At 42.5% G+C, this 22,993-nt stretch overlaps 1 protein-coding gene across 1 annotated transcript in view; it reads left to right on the plus strand.

Annotated features, from left to right (window-relative positions):
- The window catches only part of megf10 (multiple EGF-like-domains 10), a 34,517-nt gene continuing 11,524 nt past the window's right edge, over positions 1 to 22,993 (plus strand). Inside the window, exons 1-8 of the mRNA XM_041059538.1 lie at positions 1 to 241; positions 8,504 to 8,640; positions 9,608 to 9,709; positions 10,251 to 10,351; positions 12,547 to 12,639; positions 19,911 to 20,157; positions 21,291 to 21,411; positions 21,589 to 21,725. Of these exons, the coding sequence (XP_040915472.1) occupies positions 8,522 to 8,640; positions 9,608 to 9,709; positions 10,251 to 10,351; positions 12,547 to 12,639; positions 19,911 to 20,157; positions 21,291 to 21,411; positions 21,589 to 21,725 (920 nt within the window). The 5' untranslated portion in view covers positions 1 to 241; positions 8,504 to 8,521. The remainder of the gene's footprint in view (positions 242 to 8,503; positions 8,641 to 9,607; positions 9,710 to 10,250; positions 10,352 to 12,546; positions 12,640 to 19,910; positions 20,158 to 21,290; positions 21,412 to 21,588; positions 21,726 to 22,993) is intronic.

Consider the following 22,993-nt stretch of genomic DNA (forward strand, 5'->3'; position numbering starts at 1 on the left):
CGCCGGAGTCTGGTGGCCCCGTTGTGCTGGAGTGAATGAAGAAAGTTGGTCAGTGTGTTGATGAGACGCTGCCGGAGACTGTGTGATAAACAACGCTGGGGGACTTCAGCCTTCAACGTCTTATGGCCTTTCGAAAGGACTGCGCTGAGATTTCTCTTCTCTAACCACCGGACATATCAGCATCACCGCCACAGGACGGATCCATGCGCCGAGGCAGGATCCTTATTCTCTTATAGACAAGGTAAACACGGCAGAGTACCTGGAATGTCAGATTACAGACGAGATGTGAAAACCCAGTTCTCATTTTGATCAGTTGTCCTCCGCTTTTCTTGGCATAAATAGTATTAGAAATAGAAAAAATATAGATTGATAGATTGATGTTGATGTATGTATGTCAAGGGACCTTACACATAATGAGAACTGAGAGAAAACAGTATTTTGACAGTGTGAAAATATTTTTACTAAAGTTAAAAATAAATAAATAAATAATCTCAAGGAATTTCTTTTTTTTTTTTTTGTGACAAAAAATCAAACAAAACCAAACCTCAAAATTATGGCTACATGAAGCATGTAACTGGAACTGTAATTCTAACTGCATAAACTGCACCTTAAGTACGCAAAAGTCCTAAATTATAAAGTGATGATTATGACCTACATTCTACCACCTCTCATCCACTGACAGTTGGACAACAGAGATCCCAGAAATGGTTCACTTCACCACTAAACACAGACCAAACTGCAATTTACAAGTCACAAGATCAGACTATTTTAGGAGGGAGGATGTTGCCACCAGTTTTCTGGGAACAGAACTGGATGCAGCAGTCCTTCATTCACTTTACACCTTGGCAACACAGGGTCTGGATGGAAGACATTCTAAAATTTGTCTGTAGTTTATGGTGCTCATAGTTGTGGGAGCTAGGACGTCAAGTGCGATGTTTGTTATATAAAATTACGTTTTTATAGTTTTAGAAATAACGGGTTATGTTTTGGTGTTGGCGAACGAAGTGTACTAGCATTTTCCTGGGGCATGCCAAGATCATTTCCTAGACTGCACTGCTTTGGTGTCTTGGCAACTGGCATGCTCTCCAGTGGGAGGACAGTCTCCATAAAGGGTGTGGCTGCACCCTCCTGCTCAGAGCAGGTTGAGAGCTGAGGCAGCAGGTATCTGTCCTATCTGCAGTCATTACACTGGGTAACCACTTCTTTTGAACTATTCTGGCTAAGTGTTGCCAGAGCTCTGAAATTTTGATTTCAATTTTGAGAGTTCTGTGTTTTAAGGGGATGAAAGTGCCACATGTGATGACTGTCGCCAGATTTTGGCATGTACAGCATGAATCCTTGAAAAATGGTTTGTGGAATGTTTTCTTGGCTCACTCTAGGCCCTGGTTTCATGAACATGACAGTGAGTTCAGTGAACTTCAGTGGCCTCCCCCAGTCTCCAGACCTGAATCCAGTAGAGCACCTTGGGGATGTGGTAGGAAGCTGGCAGTATGAATGATGTGATGAAAGGCTTAAAGGAAGGTTTCCAACATCTTATGGAATCCATGAGAGCAAAGGGACGAACCACCCGGTGTTGGTGTGATGTTCCTAACAGTGAGAAGAACATCATGTGAGTTGGACCTGCACTGACTTACATGTAGTCAGGGAATACATTGTACTGTAATGAATCGCTTCTGCCCTAAAGAAATAGATATTTTTCACAGACTGTGGTGTGAGAATGGTTAGTGCACTGATTCAACGCGGGTTGTGATGTTCCTCAGGGAGCTCTTAATCTACCTCAGCAACAGTGTTCGTTCAAGTCAGCTGTTAGCGTTAAATTGGAAGAGTTCAATCTTAGGACCCAAACACAAACACAGACCAGAAGACTATGTAAAATTTAAAGGAATTCTATTGGGTTGTAGATAGTCAGATGGCTTTGCTGAGGTAGACTGGAGTTGCAGATGGCAACGAGGCAGGTAAGCAGGAGTAGTGGATCTGAGACAAAGCAGGTTCAGAACTGAACACGACCAAACTGTAGTGTCTATACCACATTGATGACTGGGTGATCTGGGGCAGGCTGATTTATTGCAGCAACTTGATTAGCTGATGCGGTTACTATTGGGGAGGGCAAGCGTTGGCAGTGGGTCAGAATTAAGTTTTAAGTTTTAAACCTTTTGGTGGCAGACGTTTCCAACTTAGGGGGATGGATTCTGGAACCACCAACAAAGAGGGAAAAGGAAGAAAAAGGGCAGAAAAAAGGCCCTATAGTTCTTCCACCATCCACTGAAATCAGAATATATCACAGGGCACAATGCAAAATGCTATAGCTACAGCCTTGAATCTAGCCACTACTGAGCTAAGATATGAGGTTCTGACAGTGTACCTATGGAAAAGACTGTACAACTGTTGTTTATAGGCTATATATTGCTAAATTTTATTTTATCTGAAGTTCTCACAAGTGCTCGCTTTATTTAATCCAATACTGAATTTTAGTTCTCCGGTCTAAACAGAGTGCTGGAGGGGTGACAGATTTTTGGAGGACATTCTTGAAGCCTAAATACAATCACAGACCCAAACCTGAGTAGTGTGAAATGAAACTGCGATAAAGGAAAACGAAGGTTTGCATACTGTAGCTCCTTTTGTTGTGGTTCAATGAGACATCCACCAATGTGACTGTTTTGGTGGATGGTGGATGTCTGCATCTAAGGGAGCTAACAGTCTGCGGACCATTTTTTTTTTCAGCTTTTCCAAATGCCACCACCTGTTCCTGGTAAGAGTAGTAAGGGACCCACTGGAGAAAGTCTGAACAAATAGTGCCCATGAGACCTTAATGGGTCTAATAAGCTGCACCTGCCAAAACCACACATTCACATTTTTTCCAGACCACCAAGTGTTGTGAGATAAACTGTGAAGAAACCAATGACAAGAATGGAGATGGACTTAGGCACATGGAGATACATAGTGCAATGAGCTAGCTAGCCAGAGCTAGCTAGAACATCACAACTTCAGTCGGCAGCATCTGCAGGCAAACAGCATTTCACTTTCTTGGGGTCCTCATCCTTTACTATCTCAAAATGCTCCCACACTTTGGATTTCCTGTCTGACACCTGTAATTACTGAAACAGACTGTCCTGTGTTTTCTATGTGTTTTGATAATTTGAGGTGATTTGATATTGAGCAGCTGTGACTCAGTTAAGTGAAGCAGGTCGTCTAATCAGAAGGTTGGTGGTTCAATCCCCTGCTCCTCCAGTCTGCATGTTGAAGTGTCTTTGGGAAAGATACTGATACCCCAGATGTGTGTGGATGGGTGAATATGACTTGTAGCATAAAGCGCTTTGACTAGTCGATAAGATAATATGTGCTGTATAAAAACAGACCACTTACCACTGCATATGCCCATGTGACCTTAATATCTAATAACTGAAGAAACCAGCTATGTAAATGATCTCCATGACTGAGTGCCACTGTGTAGTTTGATTGATTGATTGATTTTTTTTTTTTTTATTGTGATCAAAACTTGGTGGACTAAGACTCTGCTCACCTGCTGGCATTTGGTTGGCTATTAGGGGGCAGTTCTAGCTAAGGTGAAAGCACTGAAAGGAATTGAAGTGTCAGTTGAAGCTTGTAGGAGTTGGGAGGATTGAGTCTAATGTAATATTATGTCCTCAGAACTAATGCTTCAAGCATTGGAGGAGAATATACACAATGACAGTGTTCACATAGGCAGTAGGAATTTCAGCTTTGTTTGATCTGTGCTGGGACAATTGATTGGAATTGATAATGAAATCCTATTCACTTGAATTTAATTTGTTGGAATGAAACATTTGCCCTGAACGTTTGCACTGATGACTTGTAACGGCAATGGTAGTGTGCACAGAAACACATTGACTGTAGGATGACATATACTGTGTGGTGTTTTCAGTGAAAGTGAGTGAGGGAATGTCAGTTCACACTGCAGGAGACACAAAACTGACTGTGTGGTACAAAAGCCAAAAACACACACATAGCAGCGGTGTTTTCTCCGACCCGCAAAAATGATGGATGTTTTTGAGTAAACAATTCAAAGATATTTATATCTTTGCTTCTACATCTTCCACTTCCAAACCATCATCACAGACACATCACCCATAAGGAGCATTTCCCACATAAGGAGCATTTGCATGTGTGCTTGGAAGCTTCAGTGGATGTTCCAAAGTTTCTTTTGCATCCTCAGTGTGACGATCTGTTCAACGCATCATTAGCTCAGTTTGTCGGAGTTGACATTACATGCGCGCTCTGACCAAGCTGTACTTTATCAGGCTTTGCTTAACAACCGTTAGAGTCAGCTGTAGGCCTGCTTCATGAGCCTCAGCTGTTGTTTTGTTTGGTACAACCAACGAGCCGCGATGGGAAAGCTAGAGCTGTGCTCATGTCCGCCTCTTTCTTGCAAAACTCAAAAGTTAAAGAATAAACAATAATTGCCATCTTTTAAAATGAATTAAGAAAGGCCCTTAGCCATGTGTGAATCACCACACAGTATTTTGTAACATCTTAGCATGCTGCTGTTAATCCCCAAAACACAAAATATACTGTCCTGTAATTGCATGTACTGTATGTCTGGCAGAACACAGGAAAAATACCCTCCTGTGCGCATAGTTTTGAACAGCCACTCTTCGCCATATCCTCCGCCATGAGGTGACACACACTCTCTGATCACTTGGTCGCTATAACAAATTTTTACCAAATCCGAAATAATTTACTGGCAGTGGAAACATTGAGTACAGGGTTAGCAACAGTGTCTGGAAGCATCATTTGAGCTTACATTTGGATGCTTCCTGCCTTTGCGGAAATGGGCCCCAAAAAAACCCATGCATGTGTCTGCAAATAAATATTGGTCCGTGGCCTGAGTACAGTCTTTGTCTGGTCCTGGAGGGACTTCAGACAGCAGGTCTTGGTTCCTGGCAATCCTTTGTGAGTGGACAGAGAGGCGTCAATACTGTGCTGCCTGGAACAGTGTATCAAAGTTGTGCTGCCCAGCCTAATCCGCTCCATTAGGGGTTGTGTGTCTGGAGCCCTTTCACACACACACAGCATGGCCCTTGTTTGTGCAGCAGTGCAGTTGTCTTGGGGTGGGGAGAGTTTCAGCGTTGGTGGCTGCAGCTGTGCCCTCTCTTAGCTCAGTGAAACCAGAGAGGACTGGCCCTGCTTGCCCATAAACCGCTCTGCACAGACACACTGTCAGCAGCCATAACAGCCACTGGAGACTGGAGACATCTAACAGACTTCTTCCATCAACCAACTTTTTTTTTTTTTTTTTTTTTTGAAAAGAGGCTAGCCAGAAGACAGGGGGCTAACCTTATTGTCCTCTTCAAATTCATCAAGCAGCTGGAGTAATAAAGTTGCCATATCGTGTGCTGTAGTCACCAGCTGTTCCTGTTCCATTAAGGAAGAAGACCAGACATACTTACTGTGGACACACTGACAAATCCTAAAGTTCCCCTCAGAGATTTAAGCCATACTTTGTACTTTGGTCTTTGAATTAAATTTTAGCATTTTTTTTTTTTAAGCACGTCTCACATAATTTTTAACAGTGTGCATGGGGTTTGGTTCTTTTGATGTCTAAACACTTAAAGACCATGCCAGTGTGGATTTTTCAGGCTGGATGGGGGAACCCCGTCAGGGGCCAGTTGAAGCAGAGCTCAGGTCCAGCTGAGGCCCCACACCTTCTTCTTGCAGTCTTTTAGTCTTCAGTAAAGATTCTAAGTTTTCAGATCTTGGTCAGAGAAAATGCACAGAGTCAATCAAATACAGGAGATCAGAGAAGTTGAGTCCAGGATGCTTTATTCCTCCAATACAGAGTTCTAAGGCATGAGCAGTCCTGCAGGAACAACTGAATTTTTAGCAAATGTACATCATATTTTATATGGTGGGCTGCACCTGTTCTATAGGGCATTGCTGTTTCTAATGGTGTCGGGGAGTTTCATGATTAGTTTTTTAAAAACTTTCCAAGCTAATCCCTTTCTCAGTTTCACATATACAAACTTTAATAATAGCACCTTTGAGGTTCAGCAGAAATAGGCAGAGTGGTACACAGAGCAGCTGGTGTTGATCAAGCAGACACCTGCGGAAATCCTCATAACTTCCCATATTCTAGAGCACACAGATAAATGAGACATAAGTCTCACCTGTATTTTTATGCCCTATTTGCTTAATCCCTATTTGGATATCCTACACTACAGAGATCCGGTTGAACTAGAGATGGCATGTTCCAATATTGGATTTAGCAGCGATTCATCAAACATAAAATCAGATATACTTTTATAATCATTTGTCCTTTACCTTGATCGTGGTGTCGTTTCTTGAGAAACGAGAAAGGAGACTGGTACTCTCCCTTTCTGAGGCCCACAAGGGCCTCCCTTGTCTGAATAAATCTTGTGCAGTTTATCTGTTTCACCAAACTCACTTCCCTCATGTTGTGTGTTCCCTTGCGCCGTACACACCGATTTGGTTGGTGGATGGTCTTTAGTCCCTTCTATTGTATTCTAGTCTTGTCTAAAAGAATTTGTTGTTTAGTATCCATGGTTTTTTGACCGATCTGCACCAACAACTGTATTACCAAATTAAAAACAGACCCAGTCTGTGATGTTTTGATTTCTTCTGCTTCTTCTTCTTTTACTTTCCAGCAGACTTGGCACAGGAAGCACACTGCTCCCTCCAGTTAAAAACAACAACACACTTGGTCTTTGCAGTCTGTGATGTATGTGTTTTATTTGCATATAGAGCAGGGAAGCGAGATCCAATCACAAGTGGTCACTGGAGACACTTGGAGACTCATTGAGAGCTGTCTAACAAATTCAAAGTTTCAAACAGTAAAGCAGGCTTTGGGTCACTGCTACAACAACACATCAGAAATACCTTTTCTAAGAGTTGGTTCCTCACGAACACGGTGATAAATAAGCTGTTCTTGTTACTTTTTTCAGCCTGAGGGTTTGTCTGTTTGACTGTCCTCTGTCTCTCAGATGAAGTCCACACAGGTGATGTGACAGGACTACTGATGCTCAGGATGTTTTGTTGGGCTGTTCACTGGGGCAGACGGAGAAATATTCTCTGCTGAATGGCTGAGAGAAAACACACCAGGGGCTGGGTGCAGGACACACACACACACATTTTTTTTTCTGGCTTGTCCTCTCTGAATACATTTCAGCTCTGAGATGCTAGTCAGTCTCAGTCAGCTGACCTTAGAGCGACACAGTGATAACAGATTCATGGTTCTTAGAAATGTGGAAGGATCCTATAAAAAAAGATGAAAGTGAAGGGGTCCAGGCTGTGGCTGGGTATGGGGCTCCCTGGGGGCAGGTAAATTAAGCCTGAAACCTACAGCTCTCAGTTTTACTGTGAGAACAGTGTGATAAATTCAGCGAGTGAACAAGAAGCTTTTTTTTTTTTTTTAAAAAGCAAACCAAAAAAAATGTAGCAAAGCCAGCAAGCTAGCTGCTAGTCGGCAGCCAGTGCCAGACTGCTACACTGCACATGTCACCCTCTTCTCACTCAACGTAAATCCAACGCACCCTTTTGATTATGGTGGTGTTCTTGCCCCGTTCAGTCTTTTGCTGCCACGCCACCAACCTGAGATCGGTGCTGTCCCTGCTGCTGCAGCTGCTGCTGCTGTTTGTTAGAACAATTCAAAGCTCCAGCATCGGCATCTACCTGCAGGCTCAGAGTCTGAGTCTTCCTCTAGGGTGCAGGTGGAGTTCTCACTTCCTCCTCCCTGCTCAGTGCTCCTTTGTGGGGATTTCTGAGGACAGAGCCTAGACCCTACCAAATGTAATAACTCATCTCACGTGGGTTTGACTGACTGAAATATTACACACTCATGACTCATGACTTTTCTTGCTGTGGGCCTGGTGCATAGCAAATTCATTGATAAAATCTACACCAACCCTGTAGTTGTTTGTTGAAATGAACAAGCTGTATTTGTAAATGCCAGTTTTTATTTTATTATTGGTTTATTTTTTTTTTTTCCTCCAGAATCCAGCGAAACTGTGGACGCCTTCCTTATCATCAAGAGATACTTTTAAATACTTAAATAACACCAGAGCAATGTGGAACCTCCAATCTTTCACTGGAGTTCTGTCAAAATGAAATATCACAGCTGTGTAAGAGAAGTCAGTCTTTTTAAGTTTGGAGTTCACACGAGTCAGGGCAGATAGTGTGGTGAACACTGTTGATTATATGACCCAGATTTCAAACGTTTATGCTGCTACACTAAAGACACCACTTTGGAAATTAGAGGTTCCCACTGAAATTGGAAAGCCTGCAGGTCCTCTGGAATTTTCTTCTAACCAGACTGTGTAAACAAAAGCGAAAGAGTTCGGTGTGGAAACATAAAAGTATGAAAGATAGGGAAAAAGACTTCCTGTTTTCAGTCTTTTCAATCTGTGTCAAATTCACAGGCTAATCATCGGTGACTTTAGACTTCACTTGGGAGAATTTTCAGATTGTTCACATTAACCAACAACCTCTCCTCATCCCTCCCTGTCTGAAGGGTCCACCTCTGACTGAGATGGCTGTGTCACTGCGCCGCCACAGGGCGGTTCTGTTGACTGTGGCCTTCTGCCTCCTGCCCTGCATCGCTTCCTCCCTCAACCTGGAGGATCCCAACGTCTGCAGCCACTGGGAGAGGTCAGTCACAATGCTGCTATCATGTTGTTTTCTTTAAAGGCCTTTCGACCTCAGGAACTCGGGTCACAAAGACAGCTCACCTTCCCACCGATTTCAGTCGCCATGGTAACTAATTCGGCAGGCCAAACATGCGAGGAGCAGATCAAACCATATGAGAGAGCCACGGGCCACATTTGGATTAACAGTAGCCCTGTGTGAAAGAAACACATCACTCTCAATGGAATCAGTCCATCAGAGCAGCGGGGGGTGGGGTGGGGGGTGGGGGGGGGGGGGGGGGGGGCAGTTCAGGGGGGCTCTGGCAAAACAATGCAGGGTCGTCTTGAGAAAAAGTTTGAGCTAGGCTGAAGTTTTGCTGTCAGACAATGTGTCAGACACAATTCAGTCAAAGCTCAACTTTCTCTCTGACTGATCACTCGTTGTCAGGTGAATATGCCTGATGACGAGTGATGACTGATATTTTCTGAAGACCAGCGTCTGTGGGTCACACCACATAACTCACACTTCTTCAGGACAAAGGTGTTCAAAAGGTGAATTGAAGCTGTTTGCAGCTTGTAAATCCATTAAGTGAAAAATAAAAGAAGAAAGGTGTAGGCAGACTTCCCAGATATATGATCTTTCGCAGACTAATCGGAGGAAACAGCTGCATACACACTCAGAGCGTCCTCTCATCAGTGAAGACTGATGGAAGACAAAGATTCAGAGGAAGACAAGTAAGGGTATCAAGCTGATGATAATGAGGCTTAAGAAGAAACTCCCACTTCCGCCAAGATCTGAGGATTTTTGGGGAAAATTGTGGCAGAAACTTACTGTGTCTTTTCTGAAGAACTATAATTAAAAAAAAAAAAAAATCTGTAGTCAGTCAGCAGGAGAAAGTCAAAAAGCATACAGAGGTGGGCAGTGGTGTGTGTGTCAGCTTTTTCTGATCTCTCTTTCCTCTCTCTCTCTCTGTCTCTTCCTGTGCTTTCAGTTACTCAGTGACGGTGCAGGAGTCGTACGCCCATCCTTATGACCAGATTTATTACACCAGCTGCACCGACATCCTAAACTGGTTCAAGTGCACCAGACACAGGTGAGGACCTGATGCGAGATGTGAGACTGTGTATGTGTAAGTTTGGAGAGAGTGGTGGTTTGTTAAAGGACCATACCGCTGTTTTTTTTTTTTTGTTTTTTTTTTTTTCCTGATGTAGCCTACGTACTGTCCCAGCAGACGTCTCCTGTCTGTCAGCTGTCTTCCAGATTTCACCACCTTCATTCATTCATTCATTCATTCATCTGTACCTGCTGATTCAGTGAGGGGTTGCAGGGGGATAGAACCTATCCCAGCATGCTTTGCAAAAACATGTAGGTAATGCCAACGGTCAGGTCATCATTCCATTACACAGCTGCCACATTCACACAGACTATCTATTCTCTCTCTCACACACACACACACACAAAGAGTGAAAAGATTTCCGACTCCCAGTTGTATATGTAGGCTCTTCAGTTTTCACTCCACATTTTCTGTCTCAATGAAGACAAAATTAAAAACCACCGTGTGTTTGCATCGAGTCGTATTTCCTCTCCCGAGTGTCTGATTCTTGTCTGCGATCTCACTTCATGTCTGTGTGCAGGGTGAGCTATCGGACGGCATATCGCAGAGGAGAGAAAACCATGTACCGAAGAAAGTCCCAGTGCTGCCCAGGCTTCTATGAGAATGGAGAGATCTGTGCTCGTGGGTATCTCTCTCTCTCTCTCTCTCTCTCTCACACACACACACACACACACAGAGAGATGAATATATTGGTATGAACCCAAGAGACCTCAAACTCAACTGTTGTAGTTCCAGTCAAGTTGCAGTTTACATCAGTGTCTGTCCAGACTAATATATGTGGTGAATTTAATAGAAAGTATTAAGTGTGTTTTTGTCATAATTAGCAAATGAAGTCATGCCTTATAGCCCAAAATGCTGTTTTGTGAGGTCACAATGACCTTTGACCTCCAAAAAAAAATGAATCACTCCAGGCGTGAGCCCGAGTGAACATTTGTGCCAAATTTGAAGAAATTCCCTTAAGGCGTTCCCGACTTATCGTGCTCACAGGGAATGGGGACGGATCGACGGACATGCACGAAAGCACAAACGCCTCTGGCCACAGCTGTCACCGGCGTGGAGGCATTAAGAATGTCTGCTTGTGTAACTGTGTAGAAGAGATACACACTTCTGTTCAGAAACAATTGGGGTTTTTTGTTTTCCCGTTCTTTTTTACTCACAACTGAACTTAATAAAAGCTGCTAAAATGGGCACAGCACATTCAAACAGCAGTAAAACCAAATCACTGATTCAAAGCAGGGAATATAATTAAAAAGTGACACAATGAGTTGTTGAAGTTTGTCGCTGTGTGACAGAGAGGCAGCAGGGGACAAGTTACAGAAAAAAAAAAAAAAAAATAACAACAGGTGGAAGAGTCATGGTTCAGCTGAGTGACTGTCACCGATCAGAAAAACAGAGCAGCCTGTGTCTCCTACATTTGTTGTCACTACTCTGACCTCACCAGACAGTGACAGGTGTGAAGCCAAAAACAACAACAACTGTTGTTTTTGGCAGTGACAGTAAAAAAAAGAAAAGCATTAAGTAGCCGGTGATAAAAGAAAGTCAGTATTTTTGTTTATGAGGAGAAGGGGTGGGGGGGGGTTGTGAGGGGGTGTGATACTGTGCCCCCTGGAGTACATAGGGGAATTTATTTTGGTGTGAAAAGGCTCTGTTGTATAAGCAACTATCACATGCCGCATCTCACTGAGTTCCTCGAAGAAAAAAGCACTACAAGGAAGGAGGATTTGCCTTAGGCTTCAGAAGACAGGGCATTTCCAGAGTGCATTAAGGTTAAATACTGTATATGTTTTGTATGGACACAATCAGTTTGTTTGGTACACTTCAGTGAAGCCTAGTTTATGAAATGGCTTTGTGTATTTTATCGTTTAAGAGCAATGGTTTAATGACAGATGTAGAGATTTAGCAACAGAATGCAGCTGGTGACATAAAGGGAGCTTCATATTCTTTTTTTGGATGCTCAGCAAGAAAGCTACCGTTAGGGCTGGTAGGTGGTCTGTCACAACTAGTTCGAAAGACTTGGTGTCCGACCACGTGAGAAATCAGATGTTGTTAATGGAAAACGGTGCATATTTTCGGTGTCGCATAGATTTATACACATTATACAGATCCCACTTTAGAGACTGACTGGACAAATAATTTTCCTCAGGAGTTGGAGGAGCCCAAACCCGAGCTGAAAGGGGAGTAAACATTGGACTTTACATTCACCAGGTGGACACAATTCAGCTGTTTTTTTTTTTCTTTTTTTTATTTATTTTTTTTTTATTTAGGTTTGTGTGAACTGGAAAAGTTCTTCTTTTTTTCTTTTTCAAATTCTGGTCTCGATTCAAGGTTCCAAGGAATTAATTTTCACATGCATTAAAATAACACCAGCACATTTTCATGCAATGAAGAGCTTTTCAAGTGGTCCATTCCTCTCTAAATTTAAAACTTTCGTGAAGTTTATACAGTGTTACAGCAAAACAAGAACATGTGAAAACCATAATTAAAAGAAGTCAGTCAAGACCTGGATGATTAGAAGAGAAAGTAGATTGGGTTAGTGGCTTTGTGCCACTGTGCAAAGAAATGACGACCTTGATGAGTGGCTTGTGCAGTTCTTCTGCACTGAGCATCATGCATCTCAGTTACTTCACAGATTTACTGTGTTGCAGTCAGATTCCAGAGCCTTGTCTTAATTCAGCAGCTCTGTTAAAGGGAAAGTATGAATGAGAACCTTTATCCATTCAGCCTGACATGACAGTTCCACTGCAGATATCTTTTTCAAAAGTCTCTGTGACTGTACTAATCACTGGCCTGGTCTTCCTGTCTCCTCCAATGTCCAGCTCATTGTGCAGAGAGCTGTGTCCACGGCCGTTGTATGGCCCCCAACACCTGCCAGTGTGAACCGGGCTGGGGGGGCTCCAACTGCTCCAGCGGTAAGTCCCTCCAGCTGTTGCTGTCCGTGAGCAGTGGCGTCTTTGTGTGTGTGTGTGTGTGTGTGTGTGTGTGTGTGTGTGTGTGTGTGAGAGAGAGACTGGTTTTCTGTGAACAACACTCTCAACACACAAGACAAAAAAAACAGACCGTTGTATCGTCTTACTGACTGCTACACTGTACCACACCGACAGTGAGAAACACCACAGGAGGAAAACACACTGTTGTTCTCATAGCTCTGTTTTTCTTTTTTTCTTTTCATACATAAATACAAATATAAGATACTTGTTCGTGACTGTCTGTTTAAACCGTAAAAAATTGTACTTTTACTTTAACAGTTTCTATATGATAACAGGAAATATCAACAATTTAAAGGCAGATTGCCATGAATGTTGTCATGAAGCCGTGTTTACAAGCCTTCACAAGGCTCATTTTACTTTTCCAGTCCAGTTAATCTGCACCGAAGCTCATTTCTGTCTCAGTTCTTCTGTGATCCCACGCAGTCTCCATCCGCTGCAGTTTTTCACTTTTGGAGAGCTGCATGTAGCTCCTTCATTTCCATAGCAGCATGAAAATGCAATGCAAATGTCAACCGTTGTCTTCGAGGCTCAGAATTATAAAAAACCCCGTGGTTAGTTCAAAAACAGGCTTCAGAAAGAATCTATCAATCTAACAAAAGTATTCAGACCCTTTGCTGTGGCTCCAAACTGTTGTCAGTTGCTTCCTGTTTGCTTTAATTGTCCTTGAGATGTGCCTAGAACTTGATTGGAGTCAACCTGTGGAAACTGACTTTACTGGACATAAATGTGGGGAAACATCAGAACTCTAGACATAAAGGTCCTTGATCAGGGACACAAAGCTTCAGAAATCCTTTGCATAGATAGGAGGACCTGCTGGAAGGACGACCACCTGAGCCTAGGCATATTGGCAACCCTGCATGGAGTTTGCCAAGAGATGGCAATACAATAAGGCACGACTGTCTATCAATTACCCAAGTGTTTGGTCAGCATTTTTCTTCTGTCTGCTCTAACTTAGTACTAGTTTCAATAATATTTAGGAAGGCATTGAACTTGGCCCAACAACTGGTTGAATGGTTGAATGCTTCCCAAGAAACATGAGCTCAATCATCCAGATGGTGGTGTTGTATTTGGGCCCAAAAACAGTTTTGGAAAGGCCACGCCCCCTCCCCCCCCCCCAAGCAGTAAATCTGATTGACTTGAAATTTGCATAAGGCTTGTTGAGTTATTTAGTTTTCAAGATATTGACCAATACACGTAACAAGGGTTGGAGAACTTCTATGTAGTTACTTGGTAGCTTGAACTCATCAGCATGTTAAAACTGCTGTTTATGTTATGGGGCTCTTTAATGTCCACTGGTGGAAACATGAGCTTTGTTGGCATCAGACTTGCAGACAGTGTCCACTCCGTGTCTGTGGGAGGTTATTTTCGTTTCTGCTTATGAGCCAGTGAATGCATCTCCGTGCAAACCTATAAGCTGATATGCATGAGGAGCCCACAGAGGGTGTGCCACTGCTGTCTTCAGTTTCAGCCTGTAATAAAGAAGCTTATTGTCGCGTAGGGGCCCCCAGGGCTCTCCTGGGCCCCACCAAGCCTGGCCTGTCTGTCTGCTCTCACACACACACACACAGCACTCTTCTATTAATAAAAAAAAGAAGAAGAAGAAGAAGAAAACATTTCTCATGTAAGCAGGAAATTCATCAAAGTGTGATTGACTTGGAAATGTAATCCCTAGTCATGCAAATAAGAAATGTGATTTGGGAATCACGAGGCCATCTGTGCTTTATGTACAACAGTAAATGTTTTAATAACAGTTGGGATAAATAAAAGATATGAAATGGTTAAAAAAAAAAAAGTCTTTAGCTGGTCTAAACAGAAAAGGTCGAGACAACAAAGAAGAAAAGGAAGTGGGTGACATCACATAATAAATAGTACTGGTCTTATTAATCCAGTTCACACAAAGAATCTCACTATATTTTAGATTATTTCAGACTTGAGTTCCGTATTGTTTCGCACAGTATTTGTAGTGTTTCCACCATGCTCACATGCATTGCCTCCAAACCATGTTTCCCCCCCCCAAGTTGACTCTTTCCCTCAAAACAGTGTCCTTTGACTGTCCAGCCACAAGCTGATAGGTCATTTTTAGTGATCTACTTCATATTCACATGAATAATAACTCTCTGAGCAGCAGCATGAGCTTTTTAAACTCTTTTGATTCCTTATACAACTTGAGAGGAAGTTCTGCAGACACCACTCAGGGCTGGAAAACGATGCAGCCTCCTCCTTAAAAATCATTACATCTATATTATTGATTTACAGGGCTCTACATTTATTATTCTGATAGAAAAGGGCACCTTTAAAATTCCAGGAGAAGAACCAAAATCAATGTGTTAATCTGTGTTTTAAGACTTCCCTGCTGTGTCTGTGGCTCTCAGCTCCAAGTTCATTGGCTGTGGAAGACATGCATCTTTTAAAAAAAATAAATAAATAAAAAGAAAGAAAATATGAATATGACCTGACTTCTTCTTTAAGGTCTCATTCGGGCTGAAGATGTTGAGCCTTTTTAAACTTTCCCATCGGGCCTAAATACTGCATCTCACTGGTTTATTCCAACTCACCACCAAAACCATGTTACTAGAGTAACCAAGTTTCTAAAGTGAGGTTTTTCTGAATGTAACTTTAGCTCAGTACATCAAAACAAATATGTTCTCTGGCCTGAGCGTCTCTTTATTGTGATCTCTTCCTCCCCAGTAATGACTGGTTTGTGTCTCTGGGACAGTAAGTCAGCCCAGTCAGGCCAGTGATCCATACCAGACTGAAGCCCAGAGAAACCACCCTGAGCTGTGCTGTGTCGCTATCAGTGTGTGATAGAGAGGCTGAGAAAGCTGCTGATTCTCCCACTGTCTGATGGGTTGTTCTCGTTTGAGAGAACTGATTCACTGAACTTGTAATCGTGTCATATTTTTTAACATTTGCATTGGACTTGAAACAGTTCATTTAAGTGGAGAAGCGGGTTTGCGTGTGCACGTGTCTCTGTGGAGAAAGCGAGACATTTGGTGAGATTGACTCAGTTACTTGCAGCTTTGGGCCACAGTTCATTCATCGCCCCCCTTCAGTAACATGTCTTCAGACTAAGACTGCGATGCACTGACACTGTGTTTAACAGGTCAGTGGTTCTTAACAATATGTCTTAGGATCAATTTTGGAGGGAGGGGGGGGGGGGGGGGCTCGGAGACAGGAAATGGGAGAAGGCTGTGTTCATTGGTAAGCAGGAATAATAGGAGGGGAAAAGTCTGTGGTGTGGCAGGAAATGACCCGGGGCACTGGAGCTTGTGATTTAGTACACATGATAACAGCACAAGATGCTCAGGAGGCCTCAAGTTCAGGCTCTGAGGATATACTGAACAACAGCATGTACTGTATATCCTACAGACTCTATGTGATCTAAAAGATCGAAATCGAACCAGAAATGATTTTTTTTTTTTTTTAATATTTGAATCTATAAACATCCAGTGCTTCACTGGACCTGTAAGGAATATTTGTGCAAACATTTGATAGAATCCACCTTCACGTTTACAACTACTCATTCACAAATTCTCCTTTTTCCGTGCACGGTCAGTATAATCTACAGCGTGTCTATCACACATGACATATCAGCCTCTGGAGATCCCCGGCAGACAGATAGAACTCTGAGAGTAAAGTTCTACTAGCTGTGTATGTGGATGCAGACAAGCCAATGCGAGCGTTAAGCTGGGAACGATATCAATGAGTGGTGTTTAAAGAAACAAACAGACGATCTGCGGCGTAGGTTCTTTTGTTTTACATTGCTTAATGCTGTGATAGTTTTATGGTAACATGACGGTAGAAAACTCCGGAGGAAGACACGCATTCCCGCTCCGCGTGGAAAACTGGAGGGGAAATGCTACAGATGTTTTTTCTCACTGCGAATCCTCCGTAATCAGTGTGAGAGGCGTTTTGTGTTCCCATGAGTGCGCCATGCCTGGTGGACTGGGTAATCACTAAATAGATAGGAAAAAACATTCCCGGGTCCCAATCCCTCCTTAGTATGGAGAGTGAGAGCTGAGCCAACCGTCAACAACTGGCAGCTCAAGTTACTTGCTCAAGAGTTTTTGTCTACTTGACTGACTTTCCCCTGTGAAGTGTTTCTTGGTGCGAGGTGAGAAGAAATGTATTTCTGACTTGTTGTGTCTCTACAGATTGTAATGAAGACACATGTATGTAGAAGTCACACTGCATATATATATATATATATATATATATATATATATATATATATATATATATATATATATATATATATATTCCCCCCCCCTGCTGCAGATAATGACGCATGAACTTTATAAGCTTTTATGGCTTTTTTTCTTTAAAACCATGAGATCCTGTCTGAGGCTGCGATGCATTCAGCCTTGTGACCAAACCCTGGCACAGTTGTTGTTTTTTTTTTTTTTTTTTTTTTTTTGTTCATGACCATCTTGAACTGGCCAATGAAAGAGAACAGTCTGTTCTCCAGCGAGTGGATGAGGAGCCCCAAGCTCCTGGAGGTTTGGCCTTTCTTCAATCTAGGTCAGGTTTCACAAAGGTACCAGGATGGCAGACTTGAATGCAGGAGGGTTTTTTACATGTGCATTTTAGTATCTCTAATCTCCTCCTCCTCTTTGTCCCCCTGCCCCCCCCCCCCCCCCTATCCCCCTGCCCCCCCCCACCCCACCCCCCTTCAGTTCTTGCAACTGTTTGTCACACAGGGCCAGACTGCCTGAGGAAAAGGAAGTATGCACTTTTTTTTATCAGGTCAGAGTGAAGTAGGCTAATGCAGGAGGAATAAAAAAGGAGCCTGTTAATCACTTGAACAACCTCAGAATGGCGGAATGGTCGGAGATGGCCGTGTTACTTTGCATGCCGGGCACATAAACACCAGATTGTGTTTATGTAAAAGAAGAGAGGAGCGCCAGACCTCAAAGGAAATTCTGTGTTATTTAAAGTAAATATACCATTTTTACGGCACCGTGTGAATGAATCATTTTGGCCGGTGTCAATAATGGAAGTGAACCAGAACCTAAACAAGATAAAAAAGCAAATTTTTGTCAATTAAAGGTTCACTTACAAAGCCTCTTCTGCAGCTTACAACCTCATGTTGCTGACAGCAGATATCCACCCACAGAAAACCACCCTCCAAGTGAAATGCAACTGATGTTTAATAGAAAAAAAACAGTGAGCCACAACTTAAAGCTGCACCCCTATATTCTAACCTGAGCAGGGCAGGGATCAGCACCTACGGGTGGATGCTGGGAGGTGGAGGTGGTGTCATCATTTACTTTGGTAGAGCACAATGTCATCCGAACCAACACAAATGCCAAATGTCCTTCACAGCTATGAAAATAAGACCCAAGCTTTAATAAACTGGAATGATCCTTTAATGCTAAAGCTGCTAAACAGTTAACTGACTGCAGTAGCATACACACGGTAGGTTCTAAAGCCCTTGTCTTTTCCCCTATCTCACTTTCCCCTGAACTTAATATAGACCTCCATGACACAGAGTCTCATAATTAAAGGTCTGACAGTCTCTGTAAACCGTCTTGACTCCCTCCTATTTTGTCCCCAGTCATTACCCGGCTCTGAGAGGGCAATGGTCTCCTGATGTGTTCCCCTCAAGATGAAAGACATCTAGAATAAACATGCGGTGCAAACACATTGTCCGGTTTAGCAGTTCAGTGCGGCTACACATGGTGAAATTGAAGCTGCCATTACAAATTGAGTGATGGGGAAGGCCAGATGCGTGGCAGAGTATGCTCCTGTGTGTGTGTGTGTGTGTGTGTGTGTGTGAGGTGTGGTCTGATTAAGGCTGAGATCCAGCAGCCAAAGGTTAATGAGGTGGGCTCGGGTCAGGCTGTTTCTGGCTTTCACGTCACTGATGAGGAGCATGGTCTTTGGTTTTCGGCCTCAAGAGTTTGTTCAAGTGTGTTTTGCTCGACTTAATGATGTGGTGGCACACAGCTCACTGTCAAATCCTAAATTAGGTGGAGGCTGCGCTGTGGCACAAACAGTGGCCTCAGAAAGTACTCAGACCCCTCCGGTTTCTGCACACTTGATCTTTGAACAGACAAGGTATGTTTTTTTTTTTTGTTTTTTTTTTAAATCAAAACCCTGCATATGCTTACTCCTTTTTGCCTGAGCACCTGAAAGTTTCTGGTCTTTCACATATGTTGGATGCAGCATTGTTTACAGCCGTGCTTGTTTGCCAGCCAGTCTTCTTCTTCTTCTTCATAGCCTTTTGTTGGCACATTGTTATGTTTCTTGGTGAGTCGGCTTGTGTTCAGACCCAGCATGACTTCACTGTCCAACACATCCCGGGGGGGGGGGGGGGGGGGGGGGGTCTTAATACTTTCTGAAGACGCTGTATAAACTATGTAACCAGGAGCTTGATTTTGCAAAGTCATCAACAAAATCCTGAGCCACGGGGAGCTCGGAGTGCAATGAGGCAAGAATGGGATGTGATCATATTCCCTAGAGTTTTTTTTTTAAAACACCAGCAGCAGCATTTTTTTTTTAGATGAGAGCAGCCTATTTATAGCTTAGGCCAGAGAGAGGAAAATAAAAGCATGAATCACCTCAGAAACTTAGATCAGAAACTTTTCTTTTACTGTTGTCCTCAGCTCAGTGAGCATGTTCATACCGCCCTGGATACTCGGTCAGATTAGTAAACTCTGGATTGATTTAGGGTTTTTTGTTTGCCTGCTGTGCTGTGCAGCTCTTAATGCCAGAAAGTCAAGTCAGGAGTGTGACTACATTAGCATTTTCACCAACACAGGGAAGGTTTAGAAAGTTTTAGAGATGGGCGAACAAACTGTCAGTTTTGGTCCTTTCTGCTGCATCCCTCTGGAAGCAGGTCCAACACAGCTGTAAAACGCCTGTCCTCGTGACTCAGTGAAAAAGAATCATTACGTGAGCAGTGATGATCTGGATCATAACACCACAGGCAACAATGTGACTCATCCCCATCCTGATGACACAACAAATTTTTACATTTCTGCTCATGTCATCAGGTTTGGTGGGGAAAAAAATGCCCCACAGTTGCAGGCTGATCATGGGTGAGAAGAGGTTGTTAGAAGGCTGTGTGCGTCGGGTGGAAGATGAGAACGACGCGCCTGCTCTCGGGGCAGAGAACCTGACCTCTTTTAAGTGGTGCAAACAATCAAGAAGATCATCAAAAGCCATTGATTCTTTTCCTTCATCCTCAGCTTGCGACAGTAACCACTGGGGTCCCCACTGCAGTAACAGATGCCAGTGCCAGAACGGAGCGCTGTGTAACCCCATCACCGGAGCCTGTATCTGCACTCCTGGATACAGAGGCTGGCGCTGTGAGGCCCAGTGTGAAGTGGGCACGTATGGAAATGGATGCCAGCAGAAATGTCAGTGCCAGAACGGCGCTGCCTGTCACCATGTGACTGGAGAATGCAAGTGCTCCCCAGGATATACTGGAGCTTTGTAAGTTGGAGAGAATGTGTGTGAGAGAGAGAGAGAGAGAGAGAGAGGAGAGAGAGAGAGAGAGAGAGAATGTGTTTCCCAAGGTTTCTAATCTCAAAGGTTGATGCTAAAGTAAAAACCCCAGTGCCTGTAGAGAAATACAGTCCATGTTTGGGTAACCGTCACTTTTCTGCTCTACGTTTCTAATTCTGTTTTCATTTTTAAATGCTTGAGAAATTTCTTTCCAAAGAGCCTGAGAGTTTCTCAAGTGCCTTTGTTCTGGGCTAGGGTATGAGCTCATCAGTTTCCATGGGCCCTTTGGCTCCTCAGACTTTTACTAATCCAGTTCACTCACACAAGAAGTGGGGTCAGAGAACTTTAATCCTTGGCCTCATTTGCACTTGTCATTTCACTCAATATTGGGATAAAATCCAGATGTGATTCAGCTCGCTTCCATTTACAATACATTCAGAGCACAGACAAGATCACAAGTCTGATTGTTAGCTGTCTTGCTACAAAACCTAAGGAGCAGTGTCCTATTAAAGTAAGTAATGCTTGTAGATCCACACACATGTAACTAAGGATATTCTAACTATTAACTTTTATTTTGAATTTCTTGACTTCAGAATGTGAACGAGGTCTTTACATGAAATTTTCTCTGTCAAATCATTTTAAAAACCATGTTATGATTATGACAGACATACAGCATGTTATACTGTCACACACACGATTGTTCAAACAACGTTTGAAAGTAAAAGTTAGGTAAATGAGACTGATAAATAACATTTTACTGGGTTTATGATCATGTAAAAGGTGGTGTTTATGTGTGACACACCCTTATGTCACTTGTTAAACAATAGTTTTCAAACTATTAGTGGATTAATGAATGATTTATAAATCAAAAATCTGAACCCATTGGCTGGTTCCAGCTTCTTAAATATAAGTATTTGCTTCTTTTGGGGTTCATATCATTTTAAAGTTTAAAAAAAGTACATTTATCATTAAATTATATTCATAATGAAAATAATATTTAATTGCTAACCTTAATAATTATCATGCAAATTCATTTAAGTTGGAACAGGAATAAAAGTGACACTGTTACAAAGTTTACACATCTCAGGCAAATTAACCTGATGCTGTCTTTTTCTTCCCAGCTGTGAAGACCTCTGTCCTCCAGGTAAACATGGACAGCAGTGTGAGGAGAGATGTCCCTGTCAGAACGGAGGAGTGTGCCACCATGTGACTGGAGAGTGCTCCTGTCCTGCGGGATGGATGGTAATACATAGTTACTTCAGGACACAGAGAAGCTGGATCCATGATCAGGAAAATGAATTAATTTGTTTTTTTTTTTTCTCAGCAGTCACACACACATCAGCAGGGCCCAGAAAACAGAAAGGCCTGTAGAAAAGATCTGATCTGTATGTGTGTCTTCATGCTGTCTTTGCTGTGTAGGGTACGGTGTGTGGCCAGCCGTGTCCCGAGGGGAGATTTGGACAAAACTGTTCCCAGGAATGTCAGTGTCACAACAACGGCTTTTGTGTGTTGTCCACTGGACAGTGTCTCTGCACCCCTGGATACACAGGAGAACGGTGAGAGCTACTTTCTCAGTAAACCAGAATCCATACAAGTAACAGTTTACAGTTTGCTTTCAAGGCACTAAATCCCTAAGGTGCTCATCGTGGATTTTTTTGGAATGAAAACAGGAATCAGCAGAATTATGGTTTGTATTGTTTGTCCCAGAATTCAGTTCAGGATTGATCTGAACAGTCAGTATTGGTGACGAATGTGTGATTTACATACCATAAACATCATTAAAAACTAAACTAAAACTAAACTAAATGTCATTCTTTTACATATACACTTTTGCCAATAAAGCTGAAATAATTTAGTTTTCAGACACATTCCTCTTTTTATTCCTGTTTATACATCACATTAGAAGAGACTAATCAATAAAGCTTTGAGAAGATATACACTTTAAGAAGAATAAATCACATTGTCACAATCATTTCATGAGAAGAGGTAAAATTATTTTATTCCGACTTTATGGGCAACAGTGTACATTGTATTTCCATCAAGTCCATAGATCTAATAACATTACATATGTTTCTTATATAAAGAATGAAGGTTTTTTTTGCATTTATTTCCGTTTACTTACAAATAATGTCTGTAAGGTCAGGCAGGGATACACAACCGCTACACGTTTGACATGACAAAATCAGTCAGTGAATTTGAAAAGTAAAAGCTATATTACACCCAAAAAAAAAAGGAAAAAAAAAAAAACATGGAAAAAGAAAAAGATGAGTCTGGTGATCCATGCACACATATTTCATATTTAATAATCTGTTTATGTTATTGTTGTTGTTTTTTTCCAGGCATTTACAGAACAGTGACAAATGAAACAGATAACAGAGACATTTTGTTGAAACCGTTCATATGACTACATCGGTCTGACGCTATTTCTAAGCTAAGGGTGTTGACTGATAATTATGCTGACGGCTGATTTACACTGAAAAGGAAGAGCTGCACCTATGATACTGTATCTGTAGCTCAGAGGGAGGTGGAAGCCCTGAAATTCTCCTCTAAAACACAGAAGACAGGACCTTGTTGTCCTCGCTGGACCAGATGATGACCAACATAGTCCAAATGAAATCATCTGTGTCTGCTTAACTCCTCTGTATCCTCCAGCAGAAAGAGGAAAAAAACCCAACCAGGAAGCTCAGTCAATATTTTCACAAGACAAATCTCAGCAGAGCGCCACGTAGGGCTGGAAGCCCATATAATTAACAATATCAGAGAGCATGCACCATATACTTAAGCAGACCAGTGACGAGACAGGAATAGCCCTTCCAAGTGCACT

The sequence above is a fragment of the Toxotes jaculatrix genome, chromosome 16, assembly GCF_017976425.1.
Source record: "Toxotes jaculatrix isolate fToxJac2 chromosome 16, fToxJac2.pri, whole genome shotgun sequence".
Classification (NCBI taxonomy): Eukaryota; Metazoa; Chordata; class Actinopteri; family Toxotidae; genus Toxotes; species Toxotes jaculatrix.